A 23,230-nucleotide genomic window follows, 5' to 3' on the forward strand; every position below is an offset into this window, starting at 1 on the left:
GTACCTTAGCCGTGCAGGTAATTCGGTTCACCGATGATCAATAGAAATTCCTGTGGATCGGAGCTTGGAACTAATTGCGAAAGACCCGCGTATACGTGTCTGTGTATACATATAGATATATACCTATAGATATATACCCATAATAAATACGCATACCGTGCAACCTTCCGCAGCTATATTCGCTCGGACGTAACCGTCGTCCCATCTCGCTCGCCATGACGAATGGATCCATGTAACGACAAAGATGGGAAAAGAAGAAAACGAAACTCGGAAGCAAAAGTGTAAGAGAAAAAAAACAAATTAATACAAGCATACCTGTAGTATAATATAATAAAATGTATGTATAGAAATCTTCAACGGTCATCTTATTTGTATTTCTTCGGATACAAGCTTAGCGATTGGTGCAAAACAATCGGTATACTCGAGTCGAATGCCGTTCGTGAGCCCTCGAAGAGCGTCGACGCGTCCCGTTTTGTGCGTTGTGTTACAGAAGGCCGTAAATACGTGGAAACGGCATCTCGGGATCAGCTCGCCTTTGAGGTTTTTCATCGTCTGCATTGCTGCCGGGCTTCTCTCTTTCCCCTCGGCATCATCCGGACGACAGAAAGAGAGAGTACAGAGTCTCTTCTGAATGGTCCCCGAATCGATTTTCTCCGCGACGATCCTGCGGGGACCGCGGGCAAAAACCTCGAAAGGGTCGCCGGGACAAGTTTTTGAGCCAAGCCGGAGGAGGATTGTCACCGGGTGAAACGCCTGCACTCCTTACCTTCGCCTCTTATTTATGGTCCGCGTCGCTGCACCGCTTCATCCTCATCCTCCTCTTCCTTCGGACCTCGGGAACAATGCCCGACACTCGTCACGTCCGAACTCCAGACGATCTGCCGCTGATCCGGATCATCCAGTTTTTAACGAAAATCTCATCCCCGCTTCTGTCCTCTCTGAGCGAGTATCATCTCCACTATAAGTACCTGTATACTTACGAAATACTAAATAATTTATACGTACACGTCGATATTGTGCGATAAATAGTTATTTCTGCCAGAACCGGCTCTGGGAGATCGCTGAGTGGAGTGCCCTGTGTGCTGCAAAACCGAACCACAAGTTCATTAGGCCGGCTAATATTGCATCAACGATCTCTCCTCGCTTCGCCGATGAGAGGAGGAGGACGATGGCGATAAATCAAAGTGCGTACCTGTGGCAGCCCGAGGCTGTATACTCGCATCCATGGCGTACGAGAAGGCAGTCCAGAGCCCGAATCTCGATTCATAATTTAATCGAGGAAATTGAACATTGATTGAAATTTTCATCATTCGTTCGTACATTAATGTCTGTTAGTTACATTAGATTGGCAAATTTAGGTAATTTATTTTTACAATACAATACGTACAATGTTTGATACACATAGAAAAGAAATCTGTGCACCGGAGGATACACCTGTGGAACTTGACTTGTAAAAGCGGCGGCAAAAGGACCGCGTCTCGCCCCCTTGGGTCTGGAGCTTTATAATACGCTAGCAAAGGTGAAAAATGGATATCGGAATAATTTATCGCGGCCGCGGGACGGTCCTGAAGACCACTTCACACTTCGTCGCTTTTAGTTAAGCCTGCTCGTCGCGCGTCGTTCGCCCTGCTTCAGTTTCATCCTACGTCCAGGCGGTCTGAAGTAGAAGTAGAAGTAGAAGTAGTAGTAGTAGTAGTAGTAGTAGTGGTAGTAGTAGAGGGAACAGTATAAGGATTGTGTAATATTCTTCTCCCCGTTGAGCGGAGCGCGCGCGACTCGCAAGAGCTCCTGCTAGGCCGCCTCTACGCGGCACGACATCCGATCTGTCCACAGATATATCTTACGGAGATCGGTATCTGTCCGGGGATTTCGCCGTTACGTCCTCACACTTGTGCCCAATGCGTTTACGTGGACGATATACACATAATATATCTAATCGCGTATAGATTTACACGCTAAAAGATCCGAAAATATATATTTCCGCGTTATACCGTAAAACATGATCGTTATCGGAGTATCGGTAGATCCTTCTTATTCCTGTACAGGTGCGTGAGGTAAGCGTACCATTTATTGACACGTTAACATTCAATTATTGACCCTTTCATTTACCCTTTCATTTACTAAAATCATTTGCCAAAGCGTTAGACCCTACAAATTTATTTTTTTGTAATTTTAGAACTGAGAATCAAACAGATCGAAAGAAAAAAGGTCAATAATTGGGACAGGGTTAATAACTGGTACACTTACCTTACCAACAGAGATTCTTCGAACCACGCATTTACGATTGATTATTATTATCAATTTTCTCTCCCCCATGTTTCAAATAATTATATCTATCCGGCGGATTTTCACGCTACACGCTCTTTCCATTTTCTTGATTACAATAGCCGCCAGCGGGGTTGGGGGGAGGGTGAAGTTCACGGATGAGATGATTATTTTTGTTTTTCACGCTTCTCGCGTTATAGGGCAGGGTATAGATGTATATATACGTATACACCTATCTACAAGGTGGTATACCCTGTAACCACCTCGCAATTAACGGCGCCAGTCGAGCGGAGTAAATTGGCCTTATGAATCGCTTTTGAAAAGATATAAGGAGAGAGGTCTCGAGAGCTCGTAGCTGTCGGTGCGCCTCGACTGTTCTTCTCCCATTGTCCAAGCTCACAAGCGCTATTTCGGCCCCGTTCAGCGGCCTCATGGTCCAGGGAGAGAGTACCCCTCTCTCTCTCTCTCTCTCTCTCTCTCTCCCCCCCCCTCCTTCGTTCCGTCTCTCTTTCGGGTATACCCGGATGGATTTCGATCCACGGTTGCGGTCTGCTACGCCCACGGACTAAAAAGAACGCGGACCGAGTTGGAAAAGAAGGATCATAGACGAGGAACGTTCGGCAGTCGGATATGAGAAGAAACTCTTCGTGGGACAGGTTGACTTTTAGGAGGTTACATGCCTGCCCACAGGCCTCTTTGATGCGCCGACGCTTCGAGGGCCGACCGGGGCACCCTCCTCCCTATTTTCCCCACGGTATGAGAGTGCTAATTATACGAGTTTTTGTGTAACCTTTTATAGACGCATGAGCGGTGGGTATTGTACGTCCATGTCTACCTATAAAGTTAATGTTATTTGCATCTGAACCGGGATTATTCCTCATATCGTAATTTCCAGTCGTTGCGATCGATGATAATACGTTTTTTCTGTATTTTCTTTTCCAAACATTTCAAGACCTGGCCCATGATGGGGCAATATTTGTAAATTTTCCTTTCTAGCACTTTTAATGTTTTCGATAAACTCATACGAAAATCACCCCGTAAATATCTCAAAACTTCTATATTCCACCTAGAACATTTCTAGACCGGCTCCAACGGGTACCGGGTACATGTGTATATTAATACACATAATCTCGAGATATATTCGTGAAAAATATATCCCGTACCGAAAATCATCGAGCCGAGAGTATAACCGCCGGCACAATATTCGATCGCATGATCGTGCGTGCTGCATGCATCCGGTAATGAAGAGCATTACAGGCAGGTATACGTTTACACACACGCACGCAAGTCCCAGCGAGGAGGATAAAGAAATAATATCTCATCCATCCAGCTCCCCGTTCACCGTGCAGGTAACCCGAGATCCCCCTGTTCACCAGATGGGCAATAATGCTCACCCCGGGCATCAAGGGGCTTGCATAATATCCTCGTACGTATATAGGTATACCTAATTCACGTACGCATGTATATGCATGTATACAGTAACATGTGCGTATAAATACCGGGACACATTACGAAGCCAGTGATCGCGGTTTCCGAAGCCATGTACTGCGGTAATGTTCCCGATTAACGTAAGAATTTCATTAGGTACTATTATTTTATACCATACGATTACACGGTACACAGCGTAAATCGTTAAAATGATTCCTGTAAAAGACTTTGTTGTTTATACCGTTTGAACCGAAGAAGCGACGAGAAAACAAACTTGGCGGATCAGCATATTTAATGTACTGACAATACGCACGCTGTACTAGGTTCTGCTAGATGTAATAATGAGTAGTTCTCACACACACCCAGACCGTATACGCTTTTTTACCATACCTGCAGGATACGGCGATTAGCGTTGTACGTACTCCCATTTCACTCTCTCGTATACCCGAATGTGTACATACCCATCTACCCATGCATAACCTGGCATCTGTACACGCATCGGTTGAATAATGATGATAATGATGGAAAAAAATTTGAGGAGTACGGGGCGGTTGGATTACTCCTTGCCTTCCCTTTGTCCCTAATTACGCCCTCGGGATTGGCTCCATCAGGCACGGCGGTGGGCTCAAAATAATAGGGCTCGAGAAAGTACGGGGGAAGGAGAAAGAGGGAAGAAAAACGAATACAACACCGAACCGAACCATGAAAATAAAGGGAGGGGGGGGGAGGGCAGAAAAAAAATAAAAATAAAAATACCAACCACAGAAAGAAAGAAAGAAAATAAATCTCCTCCTCTATGCAACAGCGGAAAAAAGAGATCGGTTCTGGGAGCCGGCGGGACTCGCCACCGCTGAACCATAAGCCCATTGTTGAACCGTCGAACGCCGCCGCGATTCACGAGTAAATCCGAACTTAACCGAAGGCGAAGAGTTCTCCTCGTTTCTCGAGGGCCTCGCGTGTTGAGAGATGCAAGAAAATTCTCTCTCTCAAGTATATTTCACGCCGCGCGCGCATCGCCGCCAGTCTGAAGTGAGCTTCGAAGCGCGACGGTTGCGTCCGTCGGTCGCTCCCTGCATCGCTCAAAACAAAACGCTTGCATTTTAAAACCCACCTTGACTTTGTTCGCTAAAGAAAAAAAAAATACAAAGGGAAATGTCTTTACCTTGTGAATAAAAACAAATAACAACGATTCGCTTGTACGTTTGAATTTTAAGTATTGCCAATAACCGGCGGAAATAGACGGACTATAATACTGCATAGTTGTAAGGTGTTCTCGGTACGTGAAAAAGGGACGACTAAGCCTTGTGTGCAGGGGTTTACATCTCGTCTTTTGCATATTTTTTATTTATTTTTTTTGATATCTACCTTTCATCGATCAAGTGCTGTGCGGGACGTGTATTGTGTGAAGTTTTTTTCCTTTCTCAATATAGAACAAAAACGATGAATCGAATGAAGGAAAGTCACAGACACAGATTTCTTTGAAAGTGGAATCGATAGACAGAGAAATAAAAGGAAATCGGAACGAAGAAAACTCTGGGAATGTTTTGAGGAACGTTGAACAAAATAGCGTCGAATCGTCGTCGATCAACATCGATCTACCTACATATAATATATCTATTCGAATATCCAAGTTGGTGGGGAAAGTTTACCCCACGTTTCATCGATCGATCCGCCGATTGGAATATATTTATACGTATATACATATACATTAAACCTAAGCGATGATCAGATCGTGGAGTAAGTTGATACTCACCTCGACGTTTCTCGGCTTGGTCACAGCCTGGGGTATCAACCATGCTGGACTTTCGGGAACGAATGCCAAGTGCGAAAAACTGGGCGTCTCGATGTGTCGTGGTCTCGGTTACAATCTGACCGCTATGCCGAACTTCATGGGTCACGAGGATCAGATTCTAGCCGAAAGAGGGGTAAGTGCAAGCCGATGCCATGTCTATGTATACGGAATTCCACACGTGATGATCGTATAAGTGTCGGTTTAACCCTTGCAGTCCTTCATTTCTCGACTCAATGTTTTGGGCCTGAATCTTGTTACTCGGTGGTTTCTGGGTCGCTGATCGCAATGAGGATGAAGTTAGCCACGTTACTGTAACGACGCGTGTTTAGGAATAATCGCCACTTTGCACATTTAGGAATATCCGAAATTTAGTAAATCGGTACGAAAAGAGTATAGTATTATTTTGAAAAGTCAACTTCGTGAAAGTCATTCTAATATCGCCCGATAATTACGGTTTTTTTTACCCTAACTTGTCGTTACGTTAACGTTACCAACTTCAGCCTTATGCTGATCACGAATCTGAGGTGAGAATTTGATTATTTCTAAATCGAAGATTACGGATTTAAAATCGAAATTCTATGATTCTGGCCGAAACTTGTTTGTTACTCGGGGATTTTTGGGGTTATGCGAACTAACCGAGATCGTTCGAAGATGTAAACAAACTGTGATGAGGCTAGTACATGGAAATTTTTGAGGTGAGACGCTGGGTATCCCAGGTTAATATCGTTGATAGAATGAGAGAAGGAGAGAGAGGGAGGGAGAATAATATAGAAAATCGTCTCTTAGCGCGAACATTAGAACGATCATGCGAGTGCAAATTGTACGCGCAACGTGAAATAATCGGAAGGAGGCCGAAGCTCGCAGCTAAACGTTCTAATGTTCGTTCGAACAAGGTAGTCAAATCCAAAAATGAAAATTTTGTGAAACACCCCGAAGCCTCCAGCCAACACTTTTAGGAATTATGAGGATAAAACGGAACTGCATTTTTTTATTTTCAAAAAGTTTGACACGATCGGCCGCTAACTCTGGCTGCTAGGTTCAGCTTCATTTAGTCAAAACCGACGGCGGGAAACATGCACCGAGATATCTAAGCGGACGATCAATCAGCTGCTACTGTCATGACGTTAATCTCTGTAAACGCAGCCAGCCCAGCCACACCACGCGTTTTGTCAACGGTTTACGCGTTATTATACGTACGATACCTGTAATATGTGTTGTACATGTGCCTGGTTTCGTATATTGTACGTATGTACAATGTAGGTACAGACCCTATGCCTTGCGCCTTATGCCTCAGTTTCTGACCGCATGTCCGGGTACAATAATTTCAGAACCTGCGTAGTATGAGTTTCTACAGGGTGAGCCAAATTTAAACAAAAAATGGGACCGTTTTGAATCGTGAATAAAATCTAAACGTGTTGACCGATTTTCAAAAACTTTATTTTTCTCGAAAGTAGAAGAACGAATATTTTATTTAGCGTTTGAAAATATGGAAAATCTTCATTCGTCGTTGAGATACACGCTCTTGAGAAACAGATTTTAAAAAAGTCTCTGGCAGACTGAAACATAACTTGAAATCGAAATTAAGTGGAACGTCCTTTAATATTAATTTTTTTCAGTCTCCCAGCGTTTTTTTCAAACCCCCATTTTCAAGAGCGTGAAACTCAGCAGCGAGTAAAGATTTTTCAAATTTTCAAATGCTACACGAAAGACTCGATCTTCCAGTTTCAAGCAAAATGAAGTTTTCGAAAATTGGTCAACGCGTTCGGATTTGATTCACGTTTCAAGTCGGTCCAATTTTTTTGGCCCACCCTGTGTATATTGTATATGGAATATTGTATACGTACATATAAATGTACGTATACCTGGCACTGCTTGCACCCTGCATCATTCGTCTCTGTTACTCTCGTGTTAACTACGATGAAAAGTATGTACTCCTCGCACGATAAACCCGAAGCTGCAAGAAGCTACAACGATTCGACTGCATAGATGCTCAGCCTGTAGCGGCATGAACTAGGATCCTGTCTGTCTTATACATAAACATGGCTTAAATGATGTAAAAAGTCGTTTAAACGTGCGGTATAATGGCATGGCGGGTACGGCTGTCTGGTAAAAAGTTGACCAAAGAAAGAGGAGGAGGTGAAGCCTCCGATCCCCGGGGCCGGTTTTCGCTTTTCTACGCTGGGGAAGTACCTTACAGGTATGTTCCCGTAAGATTTTCTCCGAGACGCGGGAGAGCGTGACATCTCCCAAGAATTCGGTCTTAATCTTTTTTTTTTCTACTTATCCATCTCGCACAAAGGAGTGAAACGTAAAGATTACTTATTCTCGTTATCCGCGCATCATCGTTACGATGATCTCGTCTTTGACATGATTGAACTTCTCGCACTATGTAGAATTTATCCCCCCCTCTGCCGGGGCCTGAAAATACGTCCGCGCCTAATAAAAGCACGTATGTAACCCCGGTGTAATGTTTGTTTGTCGAAGTGGCGCTGAGAGAGCGAGGCGAGGCGACGGAACGCCGCAGTGTTTAACTCCAACTAAGCGTTCGCTTTTGACGAGCCGCTAGAGACGAGGAATTTGTTATCTCGGAACTGAAAAAGAGAGAAGGAGAAGAAAAATTCAGAGAGAGAGAGAGAATGAGAGTGATGCTGTAAGAGGAAAAGGAAGAGAGGGGGTGAAGTCGAAAGTTGAACTGTTTCAAAAGTACAGCATATATATATATATATATATATCCTGACTACATATTTAACTTAGGACGGACGTGACGGTTGCACAAGTTGAAGCTTATGATTAACGATAAAACATTCCATGTTCTCGTATTTTTTCCTCGTTTGTGTACGAAAATTCTTAATAAATGGTAAAATCATTTACTGCGGACATTACATATGTATCTAGAATATCGAATATTGAAATCAGGCACGTATGGCGGTGAGGATGCAGGGGGAAAAGTTGTAACTGTATTAATCCTTTGAGTCACAAATTATTGTGCCGAGTCAATTTTTATAAGAAGATAGTATTTGAAGGTTATCGGGGTCGCTGATTACGAATCCGAAGTCAGATTTCAAAAATACAATACGGTGGATCCAACATCGAGGAGTAAAACTTCTTCGATCGAATACGGTGAAAAAACTTGGTGCAGGGGTTTTCGGGATCTCTGATAAAACCGCAAAGAAACATGTTTTCAAATTTCTTTAAATATACAAAAATTGGATGTACAATAGTTGGTAAAAATAGTTACCACTGTGACTGAAAGGGTTAATTTACACGCCGCTGTCCTCGTTCAAAAAATTGTACACATATCGTATCTATATACCATTTGAAAAATGGACGAGGCAGAGAAAGAGAGATGTAAAGAAACTACGGAACAATAAATAATACAAAAACAAAAACGATCGACCTGCGATTTATACGAAGCGACTACAGGTATGGGCTTCTAATTATGTCCCCTGCGGAGATCCGATCTATTCATGCACACCTCGTATCTATGCACGTTCCTGCGTGTTGGTTCATATCTATACCTACGCATACTGTGCGCCGCACACATGCTTCCGAGCACGCGGAAGAAAGGCGATATTACAACGAGAGGCTGCACATGCGGGAAGAACGATAGCCGGCTTGTAGAAGCGTGTAGACGTTGTTAGATGCATACGTGTAACGCACACATCTATAAACTAGGTATACAGAATTAGCCCCCATAACGGCTAATGAACTTACATCGTCTCGCCGTTACTTGTTTTTTCTTTCTCTTCTCTGTTAATGTATCGAGTTCTTTTTTTTCTGTTTCTTTTTCTCCATCTTTTTGGTTTTTTCAAATCGCACGATCCCAAAGACGTTAAATTCTTGTACCGCATCTTGTACAACTCGCATGTGTATGTATATAGATGTATTGTAGGTAATGTAGGTAAGTCCATGCGAAATCAGCCAACGTTTGATCCTCGCCAATTCTGATTAGGTTTACAAAAAATTTCCGCAATCGTCCGAACTCGGAACAATAGAAAAACAAACTTTGCCCAATATAGGCCCGGTCTTGAAATGTTTGGAAAAGAAAAGACTGTTTTGAGAATGTTGAAAAATGTCCATTTCAAAATTCACTCTCAACATTTATATAGGAATAATTAAACAGTTGAAAAAAAAATGTTGTTGAAAAGTTGAAAAAAAAATTGACGGTACTCTTTCAGAGTCGGGAGAATTGGAGAAAAATAAATTGGAAGGAAATTAAAAATGGCGAGGGTCAGACGTTGGTTGAGTTCGCGTGCATTTCCTGCGTATGCCGGAGTACAGATGTTGCGGGTTTTACACTCACTTGGAAAAAGACAGAAAATTACGGATGTTAGAAATTATTTTCAAACGCCCGTCGAACGCGACGCCGGAGTAACCAGAGTGCGCCTGTGATATAAATATAGAATACGCGTACAGGTGTGTAGTGAGTGTGGGTAGGTGCGTGTGCGCCATTATAGCTCGCTTAGCGTCTTGCATATAGTGTATGTAACGCGATAAGATGAAAGGCGCCGCGTGAGGTTTTATTCTGTAAATCATATATAGAAACCTATACCCGTATAGAGTATATTTTTCCTTTTCTATTATTATTCTCTCCTCTCTCTCTCTCTCACACTCTACGATAAAACCTCGCCTCCTGATAACGATTGGCCATTGACAGGAGTTTCGTTGTATTATGAGTGTACAGTTTTATAACACAGATATATAATATCTATATATATTCGTGTATAGTATTATACAGTGTCATATTTTCAAAGGAATTTAACCGCGGCTTCAAACCGTTGTAATTTATCCTTTTTTTTTTTATTCTCGTTCAATCGTAACACGTTTTTCAATATCCACGTATTCTGTAAATTACGTAGACACAGTTATAATTATGTAATATATTGTTTATTTGGCGATTGTCAATTCGATAGAAAATAGACGAGGTTTAAACTTATTTATTATTTCTGCCATTTCGTTAAATCTTTTCTCAACTCTCTATCTTCCTTTTTTATGCTTATTTTTACTTTTATTTTGAGGGAAGAGACAAGGAGACAGTGAAGTAGTTTAATTTTCTCTCCTTTGAAGTCTGGCGCGAGCGCGCGCGCGTCTCGACTTAAGTTAGCGGGCGAGAGTGACTGCAGTTTCATTATGCTGGCGAGGAAAAGAGTCCGGAATGAGAATACGAGAGAAGCGAGAGAAGGAAGCGGCAAGAGGAGCACCCTTTCTCTCCTTATCCTCCTTCTCTCGTATCCGCATTCACTTTTGAACACGACATCAAAGACCGACACTGAATAAACAGCCGGGAAACGCGAAGAGGCTGATGGTGCTGCTGCTGCTGCTCTAAGCGTGCGTCGGACGATGAGGAGGAAGGGTTCAGGAGGGTTTGGCTTTTTGGTAAACCTTCAGCTTCTCCACCTTCGAATCATCGCCTCTCTTCCCGCAGCCTCTTGTCTTTTGGTAAAACAACTCTTAACTTCACCGGTAAGGCAGTGCAAGAAGCAAGCTGCTGCTGCTGCTGCTGCTGACGCTGATGGGAGAGAATCTCTCCGATCTCGTATACCAACACTGAAGCCACTATATCTACATTGGTCGCCTAGCATGGGCGGTGGATTTATGTACATTATGTACAACGAGTCTTTAAATAGCATCCCTCATCCTCGTATTAGGCGGTGCTTAGACATGTATCCATCCAAACTCTTTTGTGTCTACACTCTATGTTGGACTTTTTTCTTTCCATTTCGATGCTTGAATCGAATTGGGTAGAGATACCGTATATACTTACATGTTATGAGGAATTCCACGCGAACACGACCTTACGTGACATGTCGAAGATGGCAACGTTATCGTAACGATTCATGCTCAGGAAAAAAACAGTTATTTCGCGACGTTACAAATATTTATAAATAATTAACGAGTTGAAAAAATTGAAGGTACTGTTATAGAGTTGGGACAATTGCAGAAAATATTTTTATCAAAATCAAAATCAGCAGGTGACGGTCGGACATTGGTCAGGTTCGCATGGAATTCCCCATACACACACACTGTACACGTTGCGCACAAGTGCATCTGTAGTATTACCATAATAAAGTCGGCGTTATGCCTTTATAATACGCGTGTTCTTCTCGGAAGTTGCAAACTTTTTTTATTTATTTTTTTTTTATTTTGCTAATTTCCTTTTTTCTTGCCCTTTAATATGCACGCAGGCATATTCTTTTAACGCGAAGCGTGCTGCGCAGCCGGGATAAAGCCACCAAAATAGCGAGTGAAGATCTCAAGAGATGAGTTACGACCGGGAACCGGGAACCGTGCCATGCCGCAGCATGCCTGCTTTTAACTCTTTATGTACACGTATATAACTCGACCTCCTGCCGCATGGACCGAGGGATTCTACTACGCTCGATGTATGTAGGTACCATTTGTTATGCTGCAGGTTGTTACGCGTATACGCACTTGTTTTTCTCCACCGTAGCAGATACGATGATATCACTGCATACGTCATGGTTGAAAGACTTGTACCAACAGTGTACTTCCACATCGTATTCCGTTGTTATTCTTACTTTTTTTTTTATAATGCAAAATTTGTTAATATTTTTAAGACTCGACTACTTCAATCTGCAAAATAGTAATCCCCCCTTCCCAATGTCTCTCTCGTTAAGCGAACGTTACTGAATTGAGCCTCACGTTACATTCTAGGGTATAAAATACAATCACACAATCGCACAATCTAGGTTGTCGCATACGGGTAGTCGTAAAAAAGAGAGAAAAAATATCGTTGAATATTTACACGTTTTTTTTTTTTGTTTTATTACTTCCACTTGCAAACGTACGAATACAACAACGACGCGTAGTGAGGTTGATGACTCTAGTTAGGTTATTATACACAGATACAGTCTCGCGTATTTTATGTTAAACCACTAGTCCCCGATGAATGCTGGATGGTGTTGAGCAAGCGCAGCCAGAGTTCGTCCCTCGTGCTGCATCTGTGTATTTCTGATCCACGTATTATACGGCTGTAATCTGTAGATGCATAGGTGTGCAGATGTGGAGGTTGCTGCCGGTGCCAAGGCATGTCTCTTTGAGAGAGATAGAGAGTGAGAGAGAGGGAGAGGTTGAACGGCTCAAAGGGGCCGCCGCTTTTAATGTTATTACGATAATAAAACTGAGGGAGTGAGAGTAACTCCCTCCCGCTCTTCGATCCCTTATCTACCCCTCACCTACTTCCCTTCCTCCTCCTTTCCTTTTCCTCCTCCACCTTCCCTTGTACTCAAGCGCCATAAATACCTCACTCGCGACTCAGCCTCGGTCCCTTATATATACCCTCGCTACTCGCTGCACTCACCTCAAGCGTTCTCAGATTATACATACCTATCCAGAGATGAGGTGAGTTTGTGTGCGTGCGCGCGTGTGTGTGTGTGTCGTACGCAGATTATTGTACGATATAAACCAGCATAGGTATCGGAATGTTGTACCGTGTCTGTAATATTAGGTATATGAGTGAGTCGAGATTCGTGACCCGTCGGGAAAGGTCGAAAGAAGGAGAAATTTTATTTATTTATAAAAATTTATGACACACATTTTATTTTCTCTTCTGACCATCCCCGACTAATTTAATCCTCGGTAATATCACAGTATAAAATAATATGAAAAAAGGGAAAATGATTGAAGCTCAACGCACATGTTACACATAAGCGGAAACGTCATGTGGGTTAATTGATAAATATAAAAACATATATATATAGTAGAGGCTCTCCACACGTGCGACACGAATAGCTTGTTCACGCGTTACGTGCATACACGGTACAGGCCTGTAATTACCAATTCAGCCGACCGGCGCGAGCATGTTGTATTATTCAGTAATGAACCAAACGGATGGAAACCGAGCGCGGGCGTCGATTTATACAGATTACTTTACACGTCTCTGCGTAGTGCATGCGTGCGACGCATACCAGCTATACCAACGTTGATGGGAATTGAAGGCGCTTTAATGACCGCGCGGCTTCTGATGATATGCGCCGACGCCGCCAACCTCGTCAAGTCCACGATATCGCGGATTACGTCGAGGCGCATCCCGCGCGGCCTGCGGATCGTGGATACACGCTGCAACGATCGAGGCCGCCGGCGAGCACCGCGTACGTGACTGCACGTTCACCGACTGCAGATGTGTGTGTACCTGTGTAAATCTGTATCTATCTTATCTCGGGCGGTATAAAATCGTCAAACGATCGTGACCAATCTTCTAATGCCGTTCTCGTGTCGGAAAGATGAAATAGAAGAAAAGCAGGTTTGAATCGGTGTATGCTTTGTACGGTCTAAAGGGCAGAGGCGGTCGCAATATTAATTAAAATACTTGGAAGTGTGCGAAGCACGAAATTCAGGTTAGGCTTGCGTATGAGAGATAAAAAAAAATAAAATCACATTTCTTATTCTTGCGTGTATGCATTTATGTACAAAGATTAGGAAGTTCAGGTAATTTGACAGAGCTATTATTCCTACATTCTTGCGATGCTTATGGGAAAAAGGACGAGGTGAGGTTTCGTATGTAAATGGATACTTATACACCGCAAATTTCACACTTAACTTAAAAAATGTCACTTCACCATGTGACAATATATAGTGTATAATTAAGCTAAAAACAGTAACTATTCTTACTAACATAGTCTCTGTTTCTAATTAGAATGTCTTCTGAAACATTTTGTAATTATTATAGCCTGATGATGGTCGGCGGGGTCCGGCCTAAACGTCGCAAACGCGAACATGTTTGTTTGCCCAACAATTAAACAAATTTATATACCTGACCGGATTTCGACTAAACCTTCTTCATTCTTCTATATGTATATGTATACATATATTTATATACTTATATAGCTATAGGTATGCGTAATATTACGCCGGGTGGCCGACGGCGGTCTCGCGCGCTATCGTCATGAAAGGATGCCGCTATCGATACGTGTTGTTTTTATTTTTCCTTTCTTCCTTTCCTTTTTCTCTTCCCTCCTTTATCTTTGTTGCGTTTCTTTCTTGTATTTTCTTTTTCAACGAATCGACGGCTCAGCGCGAAACGATTAACCCTTGCATATACCTTGTACAGTTGGATGTGCACGTATATCACACACGTACAGATGTATGTTAGGTATGTATCCACCTATCTACACCTATAGCTGCAATACGGTAGATTTACTTCTAGTACACCTCAACCACACACACCGTCGAGAAAGTCGCAATAGGTAAAAATCCTAGAGTACCTGCACGTATGCATGTCACGATGTATGTTATACAGACGCCTATGTAACCTACGTTATATGTATAACATTTTTATCTCCGATTTCGGTAATTGAAATTTATAAGGCTCTTGTTGATTTTGTCAGTTTAATTATTGTTATTATATATTTATTATTATTAATAACGTATGTATGATATTATATTAAATAAAGCAATGACGATAATAATTATGTACTATATAACCGTAGAAAAGGGGACAAATGAATAAGTAAATAAATAACTTGGAACACTGTATAATGCATGTTGCGGATGGTTTTTAATCCGTCTCTCAAAGATTACAAATACCTCATAACTTGACCATGAAACACGCTCTCCGCGTCTTTTAATGCGACCAGGTAGAAGGGAGAGTTTACACCCTGTAATTTTTTTAACCTTCTCGGAATATATAGAGTATAATATCAAGTTTATGGCTATAGATGAGAACCTAAGTGTAAATGTTATATTACGCGCAGGTATAATATTAGTCCATATATAATTGTAACGAGACGGTAGGTTGTTATATGGCGCCGAGTCGATCTTCGAAAATCATCCATCTATACTAGATGTAACTTACACGTGCGAAAATTGCGCTTCTGACAATGATACGAAAAGTGTTTATAAAGTAGGTACTGATTTAGTGCGATATCGCAATGGGAACCAGTCCAATAGAAGAGGCGGTATTATTGATATTTCTTAAATCAGGTCCAAGTATGAGAAAATACGATACGAAAGAAAACACTCTGTAAGGATTATAACACAGTGGTAATTCCGCGACTGAGTTTAAAACTTTCCAGAGCACGCAAGAACTACACATACGTACGTACGTTAAACATGTATTATACATGTACAATTTTACGTTCTTACAGGAGACAAGAAAAGAGAGAACGATGATGATGATGATAATAATAATAACAATAATGAGAATAAAAAGAGAAGACTCCGCGAGGCAGTGCAGCGGCACGGCGGAAAGACAGGCATCCCGTTGTCTCCGTGAGAGGAGAGAGAGGCTGCAGCGAAGCCGCGGCGGGCAGGTCGCTTGTCAGTCAGTCGGTTTTTAGAACGCGATAAAATGCTCCTTTCCTCCGGACGAACGCCGACGCCGATCGAGCAGCAGCAGCAGCAGCAGCAGCAGCAGCAGCAGCAACAGCAGCAGCGGCGGCGGTTCACTTCGGTCCGCGGTATCTCGCAAGCGATGCTCCATGCCCCAAAGAAACGAAACGGGGGAATAACGAACGAATGGGGAACGGCGGAACTCTGGGCTTCTAGTCCAGAAACCGGTTCCGTACCTGATCCTCGACGCGCTCTCTTGCAACGCTGGGATGCGCCTGCGCGTGTTAGTGCGCGCTTAGATTCAAGAGGCGGAGTCGCGCTGCAGACTTTGGACGAAGAGATGCTCTCCTCCTTCCTACGATGATTTCCTCGTGCCTGGAAACTGCTCTTCCCTGCTGCTGCTGCCGCCGCTGCTCCTTCCCTTCTTCCGTCTTCTCCACCCTACGCTATACCCTTGCGAGACATCACTCAGGTGCACCGCCGTCGTTTTCTGTCGCTTCTACTTCTTCTTCTTCTTGTTCTTGTTGTTCTTCTTTTAGTTCCTCGTTCCATTACCCTCTCTCGGATCGTTTGTGCAGGTTTCCCGCTTCTCCTGTTCCGTACCGAGATATCCATGGATCTTTAATAGCTATTTCGACGATCTCTCGCGAAGAGGGTAGAAAATGATTTTTGAACTTGTGATTTTTCATTAAACACTTTGGCGTTTGTATCTTATCGATGGAGGTAACAAAGTAACGCAATTAGGATATCGTAAAAGATGAAAAACGGACGTGTATCGTTATACGGTTTGCATAATGAAGTAATTTAAGGAGAGAAGTCGTATGAGAATAAAAGGCTGGTGCGTGATTGCGCCACAAATGACATGGAAATTAAATAATTCTACCTTGCATGCAATAACTGTATAACGTCTGTTAATTCGTTCCTAAAAGATTCCGAAATAGGGAAATTGGATTATTACCATCGCAAACACACATGTAGTCGTGCACCAATTCCAGGCTGTAGAGGTGCAGGAAGAGGAACTCGCTGAGCGTAGTCTTTGCGTCTTCTATAGCATAACGGTGGAGAGAGGATTGAGGGGAAGGAAAGGGAGGAAGTTGGGTCTTTCGGGCCTCGCGCGTACCACGTAATTTGGAGGGTATAATTTGGAAGCGGCCGCCGAGATCGTAATGGGCGAATCTGTAAGGCCCCTCGGAGGTTTCGGGCCCCGACGAGTTGTCGGGGCTCGCGCGAGGCGGGAAGAATGGGCGGGATAATTATAGGATGCCGGACTCATTATCTTAGCCATCTTTTTTAGCCTTCCTCCTCCTCCTCCTCCTCCTCCTCCTCCTTCTTCTTTTTCTTCTTCTTCTTCTTCATTCCAATGTCTCGAGATATATAAGCGTTGCGTTTCATTTGATTTCCTTTTATTTTTAGTTCATCTCGCGCTTGAAATTATACTTGCACTTTTACTTTGAGAATTTAGGCAACGGCGGCAAAATTCTTACAATACTGTCTCTAATTTCTCATTCCTATTCCCTGCAATGTAATTTATCCATGTCCGCTTTGTGTTTCAGCTAACCGCGTTAATGCCCTTAGTTCACTACAACTGCTCTCGTCATCTCAAGTTCTTCCTGTGCTCGGTATTCGCTCCAGTTTGTTCGGAGCACATAGCGATGCAGATACCAGCCTGCAAGCCACTCTGTCTCTCCGTTCGTAGAGATTGCGAGCCCGCGTTGTCCAGCCTCAATCTTCCCTGGCCGCATATGCTCGATTGCGAAAGATTTCCCGACGGTATGGCTGCGCTCTGTTGAATTTTTAATCTATAAAATATCGTCTCAGATATGTATGCGACGGGGAAATTTTCAATTTTTACTGTCAATCTTTACTGACATCGATTCTCTCCTACAGGGAAAACCGTCACGCTCTGCGTGCAGCCAGTTGCGGAGGAAATTTTACAGCCGGCTGATCAAGTGCCGGCATCGATACCGTCTCTCCAGCCATCGATCCAGCAGCAGATTCCGCAGCAGTGGCCCGTCGTGCAGTCGGTACAAACAGCTCAGCCCATAATACCGGTTCGAGGTAACAACCTGCACCATCATCGATGCCCGCCTCACTTCGTTCAAACGCCTGACGTAGAAACGGTAACTATTTTTTACTACCAGACCAAGTGAGGTCACGACGATGAATTATTTTTTCACAGATGACACTTGGAAACCACGCTACGACTGTAAAACGTGACGTAATTAATTCATTCATTAATTTCAGATAACCTGCGCGCCTAGATGCGGTTCCGACGTTTACTTCAGATCGGAGGACAAGAAGTTTGCCGAACGATGGATGATCGGATGGGCATGGCTCTGTTTTCTGTCGACCCTTTTCACCCTCCTAACGTTCTGGGTCGAACCGTCTAGATTCCGCTACCCGGAACGGCCAATAGTGTTTCTGGCTCTCTGTTACAACCTACTTTCGGTTGCTTACACGATTCGCGGCGCGGTTGGTCCGGAAAATTTGAGCTGCGCCACTCAGGAGAACGGACCAAGCTACGTTCCGGTATTTTACCCCATTTATTTATTTATGTGTGTTGTCTTCATTCTCTTGCAAACGAAAAAGAAATGAATCTCTCCATACTATAAAATTTACGAATGCTGCTTTTGATATTTCTATAGTAATTATCGTTTACGATTGGGTTGATCAAACAATGATTCTTGCCATTTAACAGGTTCACGACGGACTGCGAAGCATTCCTTGCACGCTTTGGTGGCTCGCTAGGCATTACTTGGCCCTTGCGAGCAGTGCCTGGTGGGCTGTTTTGTGCGGATGCTGGTTACTCAGCGCGAGAAACGAGTGGAGCAGCGAGGCCCTTCACAACATCGCGCCGTACCTTCACGCAACGGCCTGGGGAATCCCCGCGCTCCTTACGGGAGGTGAGTGCAGCAATGAATCTGCTCTTAAGGTAGTTGGGCAGTTATTTGGGAAATTTTTACTTCGCATGAGTTTTAGTTATACAATTTTTTGAATAATTTTAAACAATCCTGTAAAGTTTGAAATTGATTTACCGTTTTAGATACTGATTTATTTTCTATTTTTTATTCCAAAACTGAGCTACTTTATACTATGTGGATAAGATCTGGGGAATAAACCTGATCATTTCGAGTTGGGTGGCTTAGAATAAAATATCGAAAGCATGGAAAAAAATATTGGATAATTTCTGTTAAATTTATCCGTCATTTAATAGTTAAAAACATAATCAAACAAAAATACTATTGCGATTTTGGTCAAGTTATATATTTGGCAATGCCGCAAGTATGCAATTACACGCGGTATTCAAATTATTTCCTGCTGCTTACAAATGGTATGGCCAAAACAGTTTTTTGTTTTTATTCTTCTTCTACTTATTTTTTTTTTCTTGCGAATTTCCCCTTGAATCGTAGCCGATCTGACATTTTGATTAACAAAAATAAAGGTTATAACAAGGTAAACACCGAAGGTTCAAGCAGGTTATAACACAGGAAAATCACACGACGTTCCCAAATGAACTTTTTTATTATTGGAGGAATACAGTATTCAAGATTGTCCGTCGGATGGCCTTACTGTCGGTACCCAACTACCTTAAGTTGGAGAACAAAAAACGCGATAAATAACTCTGGACGATTCTCCCGTGACATTCAATAATTATCTTATTACAGGTAGTTTGCTGTCGCGGAGCGTAGCTGCCGATGAGCTTACCGGGCTCTGTCAAATATCCGACGAATCCGCACTTTGGCTCGAGGTTTTACCCCACGCGACGCTCCTTCTCCTTGGTTGCATATTTGCAAGCATCGCTGGAGCGGCCCTTGTCCGAGTGAGACGTGCCGTTCGACTTGCGGGAAGAAGCGCGACAAAATTGGAGCGGCTTATGACCCGTCTGGGGATATTTGCGCTCCTCTACGCGCTTCCGGCGCTGGGAGGCCTCGCCTGCGTCCTTCACGAGTCGTCGGTCAGGCCGAGTTGGCGAACACTTGCTCTGCTGACCGCTCTTGACTGCAGAGTCACGCAAAACTGCTCTCCAGGTCCAAGTTACAGAGCTGCTGGTCTGGAGGTCGTCTTCTTGAGATTGTTTCTCTCTCTCGTAGTCGGCGTCACTTCCGGGATGTGGGTCTGGTCGGGAAAGACCTGCAGAGCTTGGAGCAGGCTGCTCGCCGCGCCCAGCAAACCGCTTAGGCCACCCGAAGTTATGCAACCCCTTGGTTACAACATGTTTCAAGGATACAAACCTGACAGTGGCAACACGGCGTAGATACGCAAGTGCGTTCGATGTTGGTCATATTGCGGTTGTTTTATTATTCGCGTCACGCGATGGTGAACCGTTTGTGAACATTCTTTGACATTCGATCAATTGATATAGTTCTGTGTATATTTATTTATATCTACTATGTGTTATGGATATTACAGTGGACACATTACTGTACCTTATTTATGACGAGCAAGATTGAGCCCTGCAAATGAACATTACGAATGGAAACAGAGAGCACGAATATGTCAAAATACCGTATTGCTCCGAATGTATGTCAAGGCTATTTGTCATTGACAGCAACTGTCAACATCGCTTCCGTCTTATACGCGGACCTGTATTATGTTCGGGCAACTTAGAAACACACCCTAAAATACTGTCTAAAAATTAGAGGTTGACTTACATTCGGAATAAGACGGTAGTTTTGTCTAGTTCTATCGTGTACATTTAATATTATTATTATTCTACAGCCAACGATATTTTTTGTATATACCTTGTATAAAGTGTAAATAAAAAATCTCATTTTTTTTTGTAAGCTATGAAGCACGATTTATTCCATGGTGATCCGTAATACTTTTCCTTGGATATTAATGGGTATCACGAAACAATTCTGTAAGTGGGTTTGACTTCTGGTAAAAACCAATGACAATAAGCCACTTTCGTAACAAGTGTTACAATTTGTAGGGTGTCAGTACGCTTAATATACAAGACGTGAACATTAGAATAGTTTTATAGTCATTGTCACACATGAGTAGACTCAAAGCGCAGTCTGTAATGCTCAGATATTTAACGGACCACGTATAACACTTCAACCTCATCTGGTTGAGATCTCCTCGGTTGACGATTTCTGATTAGCTGAATACGACTGGATGCTTCAAATGCTTTAAAATGAATTACAGAGTTCTTTCGTCGCGTGCATTTTTGGGGAAAATTTTCGCGATTCTGAAAAGTGCTGGAATAAATTCTTTCATGCACTATTCCGACGTAATTTTGCGAGAGAGATCGATTGGGCGCAGTCCCAATACGCTGCGATCGACGCATCAGAAGTTACAGCCAAAAAACGAGAACATGAGTTTTCGACATTTTTCAGCAGGTGCATTTTCGCTCGCCATTTCTCTCCTCTTGGTCCCACGCTCTTTTTGCTGCGTTTTCTGAGTTCCTGAGGGTCCAATTGGTCAGGTAAGGGTCATTTGAATCCAATCTGAGACCAAAAATTTTGGGCTCGGAAAATGAAGAAAAAGTAAGGCTAACCCCTTTGCATTTTTGGCGAAAATTTTCGCGATTCTGAAAAGTGCTGGAATAAATTCTTTCATGCACTATTCCGACGTAATTTTGCGAGAGAAATCGATTGGTCGCAGTCTAAATACGCTGCGATCAACGCATCGAGAGTTACAGCCAAAAAACGAAAACCTGAATTTTCGACATTTTTCAGCAGGTGCTTTTTTCCTCGCATCTTCTCTCCCGTTGATCCCACGCTCCTTTTGCTGCATTTTCTGAGTTCCGTGGGGTCCAACGGGTCGGGAAAGAGTCATACGAATCAATTCTGAGACGAAAAATTTTTTGGTCAAAAAAAAAGGAAGGTAAACCCCTATGTATTTTTGGCGAAAATTTTCGCGATTTTCAAAAGTGCTGAAATAAATTAATTGTGGCACTATTCCGACGTAATTTTGCGAGAGAAATCGATTGGGCGCAGTCCCAATGCGCTGCGATCAACGCATCGGAAGTTACAGCCAAAAAACGAAAACCTGAATTTTCGACATTTTTCAGCAGGTGCTTTATTCCTCGTATCTTCTCTCCCGTTGATCCCACGCTCCTTTTGCTGCATTTTCTGAGTTCCTTGGGGTCCAACGGGTCGGGAAAGAGTCATACGAATCAATTCTGAGACGAAAAATTTTTTGGTCGAAAAAAAAAGAAGGTTAACCCCTTTGCATTTTTGGCGAAAATTTTCGCGATTTTTAAAAGTGCTGGAATATATTAATTGTGGCACTATTCCGACGTAATTTTGCGAGAGAAATCGATTGGGCGCAGTCCCAATACGCTGCGATCAACGCATCGAGAGTTACAGCCAAAAAACGAAAATCTGAATTTTCGACATTTTTCGGCAGGTGCTTTTTTCCTCGCATCTTCTCTCCCGTTGATCCCACGCTCCTTTTGCTGCGTTTTCTGAGTTCCTTGAGGTCCAATTGGTCGGGAAAGAGTCATACGAATCAATTCCGAGACGAAAAATTTTTTGGTCAAAAGAAAAGGAAGGTTAACCCCTTTGCATTTTTGGCGAAAAATTTTCGCGATTTTTAAAAGTGCTGGAATAAATTAATTGTGGCACTATTCCGACGTAATTGTGCGAGAGAAATCGATTGGGCGCAGTCCCAATACGCTGCGATCAACGCATCGAGAGTTACAGCCAAAAAACGAAAATCTGAATTTTCGACATTTTTCGGCAGGTGCTTTTTTCCTCGCATCTTCTCTCCCGTTGATCCCACGCTCCTTTTGCTGCGTTTTCTGAGTTCCTTGGGGTCCAATTGGTTGGGAAAGAGTCATACGAATCAATTCTAAGACGAAAAATTTTTTGGTCAAAAAAAAAGGAAGGTTAACCCCTTTGTATTTTTGGCGAAAATTTTCGCGATTCCCAAAAGTGCTGGAATAAATTAATTGTGGCACTATTCCGACGTAATTTTGCGAGAGAAATCGATTGGGCGCAGTCCCAATGCGCTGCGATCAACGCATCGGAAGTTACAGCCAAAAAACGAAAACCTGAATTTTCGACATTTTTCAGCAGGTGCTTTTTTCCTCGTATCTTCTCTCCCGTTGATCCCACGCCCCTTTTGCCGCGTTTTCTGAGTTCCTTGGGGTCCAATTGGTTGGGAAGGAGTCATACGAATCAATTCTAAGACGGAAAATTTTTCGGTCAAAAAAAAAGGAAGGTTAACCCCTTTGTATTTTTGGCGAAAATTTTCGCGATTTCCAAAAGTGCTGTAATAAATTAATTGTGGCACTATTCCGACGTAATTTTGCGAGAGAAATCGATTGGGCGCAGTCCCAATACGCTGCGATCAACGCATCGAGAGTTACAGCCAAAAAACGAAAACCTGAAGTTTCGACATTTTTCAGCAGGTGCTTTTTTCCTCGCATCTTCTCTCCCGTTGATCCCACGCTCCTTTTGCTGCGTTTTCTGAGTTCCTTGGGGTCCAACGGGTCGGGAAAGAGTC

At 43.0% G+C, this 23,230-nt stretch overlaps 1 protein-coding gene across 4 annotated transcripts; it reads left to right on the forward strand.

Annotated features, from left to right (window-relative positions):
• Positions 1-4,728: 4,728 nt before the first annotated feature.
• LOC124177923 (frizzled-9-like) lies at positions 4,729-20,559 on the forward strand. Of its 4 annotated transcripts, none has more exons than XM_046560885.1 (7): positions 4,729-5,296; positions 5,473-5,618; positions 17,329-17,545; positions 17,663-17,895; positions 18,020-18,304; positions 18,474-18,678; positions 19,441-20,559. In XM_046560885.1, exons 2-7 carry the CDS (start codon positions 5,538-5,540, stop codon positions 20,028-20,030), a joined length of 1,611 nt encoding a protein of 536 aa, XP_046416841.1. In that variant the 5' UTR covers positions 4,729-5,296; positions 5,473-5,537; the 3' UTR covers positions 20,031-20,559. The 4 variants fall into 4 exon arrangements, with proteins under 4 accessions (XP_046416841.1, XP_046416840.1, XP_046416839.1 ...); XM_046560884.1 differs by having other exon boundaries at positions 4,729-4,969; positions 5,124-5,618; XM_046560883.1 differs by having other exon boundaries at positions 4,729-5,618.
• The last annotated feature ends 2,671 nt before the right edge of the window (positions 20,560-23,230 follow it).

This window comes from Neodiprion fabricii, chromosome 3 (genome assembly GCF_021155785.1).
Source record: "Neodiprion fabricii isolate iyNeoFabr1 chromosome 3, iyNeoFabr1.1, whole genome shotgun sequence".
NCBI lineage: Eukaryota > Metazoa > Arthropoda > Insecta > Hymenoptera > Diprionidae > Neodiprion > Neodiprion fabricii.

Excerpts from the sequence above, each read along its gene's own strand:
- LOC124177923 (XM_046560883.1), top strand. The coding sequence starts at position 5,415 with ATGATCAGATCGTGGAGTAAGTTGATACTCACCTCGACGTTTCTCGGC. Across the intron at positions 18,305-18,473 it reads ACGGACCAAGCTACGTTCCG|GTTCACGACGGACTGCGAAG; the intron begins GTATTTTACCCC and ends GCCATTTAACAG. Across the intron at positions 18,679-19,440 it reads CCCCGCGCTCCTTACGGGAG|GTAGTTTGCTGTCGCGGAGC; the intron begins GTGAGTGCAGCA and ends ATCTTATTACAG.